This window comes from Pecten maximus, chromosome 1 (assembly GCF_902652985.1).
Source record: "Pecten maximus chromosome 1, xPecMax1.1, whole genome shotgun sequence".
NCBI classification, from domain to species: domain Eukaryota; kingdom Metazoa; phylum Mollusca; class Bivalvia; order Pectinida; family Pectinidae; genus Pecten; species Pecten maximus.
In genome coordinates, this window is record NC_047015.1 from 38,299,878 (window position 1) to 38,312,266 (window position 12,389).

The 12,389-nt window shown below is 38.3% G+C and overlaps 1 protein-coding gene across 2 annotated transcripts; it reads right to left on the reverse strand.

Moving 5' to 3' along the window:
• Nucleotides 1-539: 539 nt before the first annotated feature.
• Nucleotides 540-10,640, reverse strand: LOC117332856 (peroxisomal 2,4-dienoyl-CoA reductase-like). Of its 2 annotated transcripts, XM_033891911.1 has the most exons (9): nt 10,483-10,640; nt 7,574-7,642; nt 7,044-7,161; nt 6,444-6,513; nt 5,480-5,604; nt 5,017-5,110; nt 4,688-4,792; nt 3,351-3,595; nt 2,071-2,194 (listed from the first exon to the last, which is right to left on the reverse strand). In XM_033891911.1, exons 1-8 carry the CDS (start codon nt 10,554-10,556, stop codon nt 3,381-3,383), a joined length of 870 nt encoding a protein of 289 aa, XP_033747802.1. In that variant the 5' UTR covers nt 10,557-10,640; the 3' UTR covers nt 2,071-2,194; nt 3,351-3,380. The 2 variants fall into 2 exon arrangements, with proteins under 2 accessions (XP_033747810.1, XP_033747802.1); XM_033891919.1 differs by lacking the exon at nt 3,351-3,595 and having other exon boundaries at nt 540-2,194.
• Nucleotides 10,641-12,389: the final 1,749 nt, after the last annotated feature.

A 12,389-nucleotide genomic window follows, 5' to 3' on the forward strand; every position in this document is an offset into this window, starting at 1 on the left:
TGAATACAGTAGCAATTTCCGTGATAGATGTTGACAACTGACAGATAGCTAAAGCACACAAGGTTTCGAGAGATCTATGTTGATGAAGACCATGGAAAAATTGTAGTGACATTTTATCATCTCATTAGGAAATATTCCATCCTTGTGCGACATGACGTATTAGTTAACCCGGATTTGACCTAGATTTCCATGGCGGGTATCGTCGTGACCTATATTTCCATGGCGGGTATCGTCGTGACCTAGATTTCCATGGCGGGTATCGTCGATGATGTAGAAGACGCCGACCCTTCCGTAACACCTGACCTCATTCTTTTCAAGAGTCTCTACGCAATTCTTCTATGTACTTTGACAGCATTTTATCGATTTTTATTTAGAATGACGGCTTCATTACAGTATACTGTTGTTTTAGCATACTGTAATCTTTTCCACATCGGATACAACCCAGTATGATGAAGGTATTGCAAAAGTTTTATTAAGTATGTACATAGTGGCCAGGATCCTACACAATTAATATTGTATAAATGTTTATAAAACACAAATACCATTTCAAAAATCACTTTATTATGAAATTAGAACAACCTTTGTATCACAGTCTGCTTATGCATTATATCATTGATAATTGTCAACACTGCCACATCAAAATTATACTCCAACCAAGCCTTGATTCTGTATGCAATTCATAATTTGTGAGTTCAACATTTGGAGAATTCTACAAAGAAAATTTATATGACATTTATGCACCAAAGTCATACATTTTTGCATGCATATTTTACTCATGAAGAACTAGCACATTTTGTAATCAAATTAAACTATAATAAAAGCAGAAAATCAATCAAGTCCATTGTACCAGTGATTAAAGAGTCTGTAACTAGTGTAGCTATATAAGGTACATTTCAATCAATGACTAGTATATACACATAACAACATGGCCCCCGTTGTTCAAAAGTTGATTAGGCTAATCAGTTTAAACAACAATTTTCAAATTGTTATCAATAATTTCTTGTACAAATAACCCGCTGCTTTAAGTAATATACACACAGGCTTTTTAAAGTAAAGGAGAAATGAGATTTTGACTAACCAAGTAATTTAGCTAATCACCCTGTTAATCACTGGTAATTAAGTGATATAAAATTAGATATGAACGAAGGATTGATGGAATGTATATACAAAATAATTAGCACCATTGTTTGTAATTTTCTGTTATAGGGTAAATACAGGATGTAGATTTGAGGATGGGGACGGGGTCAGGTGATGGGGTGAGGATGGGGACGGGGTCGGGTGATGGGGTGAGGACGGGGTCAGGTGATGGGGTTAGGATGGGGACGGGGTCAGGTGATGGGGTGAGGATGGGGACGGGGTCGGGTGATGGGGTGAGGACGGGGTCAGGTGATGGGGTGAGGACGGGGTCAGGTGATGGGGTGAGGATGGGGTCAGGTGATGGGGTGAGGATGGAGACGGGGTCAGGTGATGGGGTGAGGACGGGGTCAGGTGATGGGGTGAGGACGGGGTCAGGTGATGGGGTGAGGATGGAGACGGGGTCAGGATGGGGTGAGGATGGAGATGGGGTCAGGTGATGGGGTGAGGACGGGGTCAGGTGATGGGGTTAGGATGGGGACAGGGTCGGGTGATGGGGTGAGGATGGGGACGGGGTCGGTGATGGGGTGAGGATGGGGACGATTATCAAAGTCACAAGTTCAGTAAGTTGGAGATGGTGGTAGTGGGTGTGTAAATATCACAGGTCATTGTGCCTCTCTGGGTTCTATTCCCAAGATTTCTGGTTATATACATGTAATGTATTACATAGTGGTGGCCATCTTTTCAACACTTTAACATAATCAATATGCTTTACATGCATTTCAAGGAGAAGTTCTTCAGAAATTCTACCCTTCTGTAAAAGTTATGTACTGGCAGGATGATAGGCCATGCGTAAGAATAACGTCACAATTTTGACACTTTTTCTTTTAACTAGACCGATGGATCTACAGATGTGACTTTTTCTGCATCATCTTCTTTGTTTGGTAGTAGTTATTGGAGTTGGAGAGCCAATTTCCACCATCTGCTATGATGGTTGTTCCAGTGACTAGTTGAGCCCCATCACTGACCACATATAGGACAGTGTTACCAATCTCCTCCCTCTTTCCCATCCTCTGTATCGGTATACTCTTCACATAAGCATCGTTTATTCTTCCACCATCTGTAACAAACAGAACATCACTACTTTACCTGTGTACAGTGGGGTACATGTATCCGACTTGGTTTAGCGAAGAACACTTTCTGATCATAAGAAGAATTCAATTTTGGCAGTTTATCATGTTGCTCAGCTTGATGCCTCATACAAATGGTATTTTGATAAGCATGTACAGAGGGTTCTTCATATTAACGATGAATACAACCTGATGTCTGTACAATATTGTTATATGACTATACAACACTGTTACAGGGCTAAAATTTATTGTAGAACACTGTTTCATATGAAATTGTTGAACTGAATTAGCAAATCAATTATCACATTAATGCATTAGATTCTCTATAAAAGAAACCTATAAATTGACAAGACAGGAGAGGGGAGACAACTCATTGTTGAGATACTCATAATATAATCACATCGCTGTTACTAGTGTATAAAGTCTTTAATGTCCTCAATTTTGTGTTTTTGTTCATTTATTGCAGAATTATTCACAATATGATGTATTCAAATATCATCATAAGAAACGTAATTCATATACCACTTTATTAGAAAATACAAATATAACTAATACCACTGGTACATAACAGCCTGCATTATCATTCCTGCAACACAATAGTAATGGACATTTACCAAAATATTTGGACACAGTAAATATTTTCTGAGCTAACTATCAATAATCTACAAAGGAAATATCCTATTGTAACTTATTACCGGGTACAAAAGTTCACCACAAACTAATCAGAACAATACAATGTATTTTCTTTTGTCTTTCCGCCAAAAGACAATTAATTGAAATGACAAGCCCCATATACAGTGTTACTAGTTAATCAAGGAAGAGAGATTAAACAGAGAGTTACTGGGATACTGATGGAATACAGACTCAGCATTTCCTGTTTGATTGCACTATTTACTCCCTTACAGGTTCACAGTCCTTTGAATGTTACTGGGTATGATAAACATATCTCTACATTTGCCCTATTGCAATGGAAATGCATACAGGATCAAATGTGTGTTGTCAGCTATAGCAATGCACACCTCATGATCATAACACCAACAATCATCGCTCAAAGACGACATATGGTGCCAGTTGTTTCCATCATTTCTCCTTATTGATATTGTACATGCTTTAGGGTCATACATGAAAACAAGTCCCATTTCTTACACTTTTTAGGGGGTAACTAGAAATGTGGGTCTATAGCATTGACTTCTTCTGCATCAATTTCTTCACTTGGTGGTAGTTATTGGAACTAGAAAGCCAGTCCCCGCCGTCAGCTATGATGACCGTGCCGGTGACTAGCTGAGCTGCATCACTGACCACATACAGGACAGTGTTACCGATATCCTCCCTTGTTCCCAGCCTCTGTACCGGTATACCTTTCACAAAGGAATCGTTTATATTCTCACCACCTGTAACATATACAGTCACACTGTAAACTTGATCTTGGTGTGGGACTCTTCCAAATCCAGGAAAAACCCATATGCAAAATTTGGTAGTTGTAGATATACAACATATGCTCCAGAAAACCAGGCACATCCAGGTAATGAAAGGCAGTAACTCTATATATAGTGGGGTACTTAATACAACTTTGAAATAGGATTCTCCCCAATCCAGAGAAAGAACTAGCATTCAAGATTTGTTAGTTTTAGGTGACATTGCACACAAGATATGCCCCAGAACAGAAAGCATATTGTTGGCAAAGGGCAATAACTCTATACAAAATGGGGTATAAGACTTCCCCAATCCAACAAAGAACTTACAAACAAAATCAGGCAGCTGTAGGTGAAAGAGTATACGAGTTAGGCTCAAGACAGGGTGGTATAGGTGATTCAGGTACAACAAAGAAAACAAAACATCTACAATGATGAAGTCCCCTTTGATAGGGCTGGGACGGGTTGTACAAACCTATGGTCTTCTTCTGTAGCATGGGAATGATCTAATGGACACAGTATAAACTTTAAGTATCCTTCTGTAGTGCTACAGGAAGGATCTAATTGACAGAGTACAAACCTATAGTCCCTTTCTGTAGTACAGGAAGGATATAATGGACAGTACAAACCTATAGTCCCCTTCTGTAGTACAGGAAGGATATAATGGACAGTACAAACCTATAGTCCCCTTCTGTAGTACAGGAAGGATCTAATGGACAGTACAAACCTATAGTCTCCTTCTGTAGTACAGGAAGGATCTAATGGACAGTACAAACCTATAGTCTCCTTCTGTAGTACTACAGGAAGGATCTAATGGACAGAGTACAAACCTATAGTCCCCTTCTGTAGTACAGGAAGGATCTAATGGACAGAGTACAAACCTATAGTCTCCTGTAGTACAGGAAGGATCTAATTGACAGAGTAAAAACCTATGTTATTGTTCAATATCACTGGTAGGGCTCTAATAAAGGAATATACAGTATGCTATAGGAAATAAATTGGTGATTATGTCTTCTTTTAAACATATTAAACCTAAAACAGCAGTACTAGTGTTTAATAAACGCTACTTACCCAGCCGTCTCATGCCCTCAGTATCCTCGATTGGCCCCGGCGCTACACACACGACCCTCACTCCATCCATACCCCACTCTACTGCCATATGTTTGGTCATTGCCTCTGGAAACACATATACGTGAACAATGTAAAATAAATTCATAGAAACCTCAAAATATACATAAGTACATCAACTTAGACATTTCAGGGGGAAACAGTGAATGGAAGAGGGGTATTTACCTTATTTGAAACCTTTATTTGGTTGTTCTATTAATTTATTTGTCCACTTCGCTTGAATGACCTTCCTACTATTTATTTGACCTCTAACTTGACCTCTGATGACCTACCTATAGCAGCCTTTGCTGACCCAGCATGAGCCTGGAGTACCTGACCCCGTACTTGCAGAGTGGCAGTGATATTAACTATCACTCCGCCATGATCCTACAACAACGAATTTCTCAAATCACTTGTACTCATGCTACACAACCAGCCGTAACAGTCAATTTAGATACATATACATATATAAAACAAAGGTCTAATTTTAACTCCTTCATCACTAGATATAGTGTCAAGTAAGAATGATGTTATATTTTATATTTCTACCAAGTCTGCCTTTGCTGTGTTCTAGACCACCATCAATGCCGAGAATGGGGCACAGTCAATGTATAATCTAATCTAATTACGATTTTTAAGGCAGGAGTGATGTTTGTGACTTTTTCACAAAATCTTTACTGTTATCTACTAACTAAGAATATAGATAAATATTAATGATAACATTTTGCCCATAGGGGTATTATGAGACTAACCAACCTTCATATACTTCTCGTAGATGACCTTGCTGACATTAAAAGTTCCATGAGCATCAATTTCCATAACAGTTTTAAAGGCATTAAATGACAGGCCCGTTACAGGAGACAGGAAGTTACCAGCGGCTCCTAGAAACACAAAAACAAAATGAATTTTAAAGGCATTAAATGACAGGCCAGTTATAGGAGACAGGAAGTTACCAGCGGCTCCTAGAAACACAAAAACAAAATGAATTTTAAAGACATTAAATGCACCTGATAAAAATATTGCTATAATTTTTGTTGATTTTCTCTACAATAATATGACACGACTATAAACAGACTAGTTTGGTTGTTATTCTGGTACTACCATCATTGATGGAGTTAACTGTTTAACTGATTAATTCAATGCGTGCTTAAAAACGGTGAGTCCAGCACGGATTCATTCAATGGCCCTATTTATTGGAGAGTGTTTGGCTATAGCTAAGCCGTCATCAGATTAGTCAGAACTCTAGGACGTTGTGTCTCCACCCTCCTGTATTAATTAATTCAATGTAAACACACCAAATATCTGTGTGCCATTTGTGCCAACCTTTATGTTCAGATTCATGAGACATTATTCATGCTTCGTCGGAACCCCACAAGAATGCTCTTTTATTTGACTCAAACAAAAGATCAGCTGGAGTTGCATGGGTTTCCAACAAGTGATTCATGATAAATCTTTAAAATAATCAATAAACAATTTGTTTTTAATCATTTGATTTGCATTTAGTCATCAATATGACTTCTGAGTTAATATATGAAGTAACTTTGTTTAAATGGTGTTAGAAAATAATTAAGGCTTGGAATATTATGAGTTATCTCCCTTCTTATGTTTTGTATGGAAGGAATTACATTTCACAACAGCTACAGAACTGGAGTATCGTGAATCATTTGACATTTTAAAATCATGATGACAAACCTTAATGAAGTTGATAACATATACAAACCATTAATTAGGTAATCTATTCTCCCAAACTCTGTAAGAGCGGTATCTGCAGCTTTTAAGATGGATTCCGGCTGTCAGAAAATAATCAAAATTAATAATATTCCAAAAATAGAAATAAGTATTTGATAAAATAAATCCAAAACAAGTGTACAAAGTATAATAACACTTTGAAAAAGGAGAAATTATTTTATCGTCATGTACTATATTTCAATAGGAAATTGATCAAATCATATCAAAACAAAAGATACATTTTGTATGTTCCAAAAATGAATAAGTTGCTCAAGTCTGTCTTCCGTGAGGCACAAGGCCTGATTTCTGTAAATGACACCAAATCTGAGGAAGACACACAAGTAGCCAAGGAAAGGAATTTATCAAAACCTCATGATGAAAATTAAATACAAATTCACATGTTACAGTGCTTATAATGGTATGAAAGACGAACTCCAATGTACTTACTCTATTTGGTTGATGTCAACATTCTAGACAATGACGTACAAAAATAAGTCCACCATAGACAGGTGTATAAACATATATCATTTCAATAAAAGACGGACAATATCAGCAAGATGAACCATTAAGAAAGACACAAATGACCACATACGTTCCTAACATCCATTTGTACAGGGACACATCTCCGGCCTGTAGCCTTGGACAACGTCTCTGCTGATTCCTTCAACTTGTCAAATTTGCGACTACATATCACAGTATCGCACTGATGTCTAAAATAGTATAGAAAACATTAAAACCTTTGACTAAACAAATGTAAATGCATGTTTTCCTTTTCAGATAATGTTTCAGAATATTATAATTCTATGGCACCATTATCTCTCATTGTTTACAGATTTGTCCCACATTTTATTTGTTCAAGATTTCTCTGTCACCCCCTAGGGTGTAATGTTTCTGTTACCCCTTTGGGGGTGATACTTCTGCTCCCCCCCCCCATTGGTGTTATATTTCTCGTATGACAGAACGTTTCAGTATTTTTCAATTGTGAAAGAATCAATATTCTTTCATACTCGTGAAATATGTCATATTTATGGGGAAACCATTCAACATCCTCTATATCACGCCCTCAAGATAGTGTAAGAGCCTGTTAGTCACAAATTATTTCAATTAATAAGCACTACTTACCTCATAAAAACCTCTGCAATAGTGAAGCATATCCCTGTTCCACCTCCAGTGATAAAGGCAACTTTCCCTCTAAAACAAAGAAAGATACTGTATTCTTGGAGCAGCTAAACTCACTGATCAAAAGTGACAAATATGTGGCAGTTCTTTGTTCAACAGCATGTACTACTTTAAATTGTATGCAGTGTAATGCAATGCAATGTAAATCACCATTTTGGAACAGTATGTTCAAAGAAAACTCAATATTGTAACAAGAGGCCCAATGGGCCTGTATCACTCACCTGGCTCCACAGCAACTTTGAAGTTGATTGAGGTCATTTCTAAAGATACTATGTTGATTACCTCTTTATTCAAATATCATTGTAAGCTAGTTTTATTCATATTAAAAATTTTCTAGTCCTTCATTCCAGCATTCTATTGGCCTAATATCAGGTCTTGGAGGCTCTTGGCCATCGCAAAATTATTGTTTACAGATTTAAGCCGATTCCACCCCTGTGACCTTGAATGTAGGTCAAGGTCATTTATTTGACCAAAATTGGTAGCACTTCACCCCAGCATGCTACAGGCCCAATATCAAGTCCCTGGGCCTCTTGGTTATTGAGCAGAAGTTGTTTGAAGATTATAGCCTATTTGACTCATATGACCTTGAATGAAGGTCAAGGTCATTTATTTGAACAAACTTTGTAGCCCTTCATCCCTGCATGCTACAGGCTCAATATCAAGTCCCTGGGCCTCTTGGTTATTGAGAAGAAGTCGTTTGAAGATTATATCCTATTTGACCCATGTGACCTTGAATGAAGGTCAAGGTCATTTATTTGAACAAAATTTGTAGCCCTTCACCCCAGCATGCTACAGGCCCAATATAGTCCCTGGGCATCTTGGTTATTGAGAAAAAGTCGTTTGGAAGATTATATCCTATTTGACCCATGTGACCTTGAATGAAGGTCAAGGTCATTTATTTGAACAAACTTTGTAGCCCTTCACCCCAGCATGCTACAGGCCCAATATCAAGTCCCTGGGCCTCTTGGTTATTGAGCAGAAGTTGTTTGAAGATTATAGCCTATTTGACTCATATGACCTTGAATGAAGGTCAAGGTCATTTATTTGAACAAACTTTGTAGCCCTTCAGCCCTGCATGCTACAGGCTCAATATCAAGTCCCTGGGCCTCTTGGTTATTGAGAAGAAGTCGTTTGAAGATTATATCCTATTTGACCAATGTGACCTTGAATGAAGGTCAAGGTCATTTATTTGAACAAACTTTGTAGCCCTTCACCCCAGCATGCTACAGGCCCAATATCAAGTCCCTGGGCATCTTGGTTATTGAGAAGAAGTCGTTTGAAGATTATATCCTATTTGACCCATATGACCTTGAATGAAGGTCAAGGTCATTTATTTGAACAAACTGTGTAGCCCTTCACCCCAGCATGCTACAGGCCCAATATCAATTCCCTGGGCCTCTTGGTTATTGAGAAGAAGTTGTTTGAATGAAAAAGTTGACGCCGGACGGACGGACGGACGACGGACGCCGCACCACAGCATAAGCTCACTTGCCCTTCGGGCTGGTGAGCTAATAACTACAAGTATTATCCAGCATATTTTTTTTTAATGCCACTTGAAGCCAGGTTATGATTATGCATGTTTTTCATGTATACTATCTTATTGCACTATTTGACATTCTACATTAATCTTTGGTTGATGAACATTCACTCTTTACTTGGGTCCTTAGCTTAATGTCATTCAATAATATCCGCATTTGTTCAAATTTGAGACAGATTGGTCATTCTTCTTGCTAGCGGAAAAGCAGTCGAAGGTGACAAATACTATTCCACTACATCAACAGCAGCTATCTTCTTGCTAGCAATTTCTTCCATCATTTTAATGCTTATGGATTTGTGACAGACTGCACAAAAGTGAAAGCTAGGCAATGTTCTTTTGTTATTATGGTACCTATACATGTACAAATTCATTAATTAATTTATAGGGATTAAAATGGGGGTCAAATCCGATAGCATATAGTGGTTACAAGAGTGATTGTTGGATATGGATTTTTTTCACTTGAGTAAGTTATTTTATAAAAGTTACAGAAGTTTTATAGCGATCAAGTGTCTTTAGTAACTTTAAAAAAATAACTTACAGGTGTAAAAAATCACGAGTCGTGTGACCAGAGCCAGGTAGCTCAATTTGTATAGCATCCGGCTAGTGTTCGGAGGTCCCGGGTTCGAACCCCGGTCTGGCCGCTACATTTTCTCCTCTCCTGTTACAAAATTGGCACCCAACTGAAATACCCACGGTGGTGGTATAAGGGTCTTGTGTATCTTCGAGGGCGAAGACTTGGAAAAAAGGAGGGAGGTGTGTAGCGGGACTGGACTGGGTCGATCATCAGTGACCAGGTAGCTCAATTGGCAGAGCATCCGGCTAGTGTTCGGAGGTCCCGGGTTCGAACCCCGGTCTGGCCGCTACATTTTTTAACTCCTATTACATATATGTCACTAATGTGACCTGTTTCTACCACAATGATACATGTATCAGCTCGAATAATAAAAACATGGAAAGTCTAATTTCGTGTATGCAAGTAAGGTGTACAAATGACACCTATATATATCTGATATACACATCTCTGATGTATCTTAATGAGAAGGTCAGTATATATAACGTCATAGTTACTGACCCCCCTCGATAAGCAAGAGCCCTATGAATTCGTTTTCTGTTCAATCCATTCTAATGCATGCTTTAAAATGTTATCATGGTAAAACTCTACAGAAGCTTTGTCATGGTAATGCCGATTCATTCCTATTTTACATACGAACCAGTATAAGGTCCAACCGGTAAAATGACCATGCAATGTAAAAAGTTTTAGTCAATGTATAGTACCGGAGTACTTATTAAATTTACAGATCTCCAGATTACCTACCGGAGTAATTCCGTCTGGAAGATGTACTTGTAACTTTTGATACATTCCTCGACGTGGGACGGTTTCTGAGACATGACTACTGTGACTGGAGATCTGGTCAGCAAGGGTGTTGGGAACACTATTAGACTATGGACTGTGTCAACTGGAGTTCAATTGAACTTATTTACACGGAAGTAAACCTACACGTGCTTCCGGTTCAGAAGGGTTACCGCCCACTTAATCTCCCGCACATTTTCGAACCGTCTGACGTTACCAGCAAGAATTCAGCGATATGTATACATTGTACATTCATGTATATATATATAACCTGGTCGTCATCACAAAGTGAAGCTGTAGCATATTCTATAGTAAATAGTCAGCGGCAACGTAACATTTCCAAAATGAATTTCAATTTGTTTGTTTGTTTGTTTATGTTTTACGGCCCATCGACAACTAGGGTCATTTAGGGCCAAACAATATTCTAACATGTTTTATTTTTAAAGTTAAAATCGGATAAAATTTGTCATTTTTAAAAGCATCCGTATCGTATATTTACATCATTATGATAAAAGGTGGTTAAAAATGGTAATATATATATATGTACGAATAGATTATGTGAAATAATATGTACGAGTAGATTATGTGAACTTTGTTATAAATAGAACGTCAAAGACAGTAACGTAAAAGACATCAAAGTCTATAAAATAGATCGATTTCTTTCAAGTAGCTAAATATTGTTTTCGAATCCACGGAACTGAAAAGGGTTTTCATATCCGGGACTCGAAAGTATTTATCACGAATATGCTTAAAATCGGAACATTCTATTAAAAAATGCTGCACTGTGAATTGAACATCACATGCATAACACACCGGTGGATCCTCTCGTTTCAAAAGGAACGAATGAGTAGGATATGTGTGCCCGGTACGGAGCCGAGAGAGGACTATTTCCCCTCTACGATCCTTCCGGCTTGGTTTTGATGTTTTAAGTTTTGGTTGTACTTTAAAAAGTTTGTTGCTCGTCTCGAGAGACCAGCGTTGCTGCCATTTACTCTGAATGGCAGAACTAATTAGAGGTTTGAAATCTGTATATGGTATCTTAATATTTGTTTGTTGCAGATTTAGAGCAAGTTTTGCTTTGCGGTCAACAAGTTCGTTGCCTTTAATTCCGACATGGCTCGGAATCCAAAGTAATGTTATTTTGCATTTTTTTAAGATACGAGATATTCGTAAAACAAGGTTTTTTATGAGTATGTTCTTTGGATCTCGTGATTGTAAATTCTGAAGGACGGATAGAGAGTCGGAACAAATTATTGCTTTTCTGATGCGTTGTTCTTCGATAAGGTCGAGGGCCAAATCGATGGCACATGCTTCCGCAGAGAAGATAGAGGCACCATCTGGTAAGCGGATTGAAGAGCAATGGTGATCGGAATAGCATGCTGCGGAGACCTTTACTCCATCTTTTGAGCCATCAGTGTAGATCTTAACATGATCAGGAAAATCTGCAATGCACTCCCGAAAAGAAGATTTGTGCTCTTCGGGTAATACGCTCGACTTTGCCCTCTCATGTAGAGTAAGGTTAATATCAGGTGATTCGACAAGCCACGGTGGTACATCAGTTACGGTGTACTCGCCTATGTTGTCTAAACTTATGTCAAGTTCCTGAAGAAAGTTAGAAATTCTAATGCCAAATGCTGGTAGGAGTTTTTGGTTTTGAGTAAATATGTTTTGGTATTGCGGATTGACAACAAGGTCAAAAGCTGGATTTTTCGGGTTGGATTTCAATTGGGCGGCATATTGAAGAGAAAGCTTTTTCCTTCTGTCATTTAAGGATGGTTCATTTGCCTCTACATAAAGGCTCTGCACAGGTGTTGTTCGAAAAGCACCAAGTACCAGACGTAATCCTTGGTTTTGGATAGGATCAAGCATCT

Excerpts from the sequence above, each read along its gene's own strand:
- LOC117332856 (XM_033891919.1), bottom strand. The coding sequence starts at position 10,556 with ATGTCTCAGAAACCGTCCCACGTCGAGGAATGTATCAAAAGTTACAAG. Across the intron at positions 5,111-5,479 it reads TCTACGAGAAGTATATGAAG|GATCATGGCGGAGTGATAGT; the intron begins GTTGGTTAGTCT and ends TCGTTGTTGTAG. Across the intron at positions 2,195-4,687 it reads TGAGGGCATGAGACGGCTGG|ATGGTGGAAGAATAAACGAT; the intron begins GTAAGTAGCGTT and ends TGTTTGTTACAG.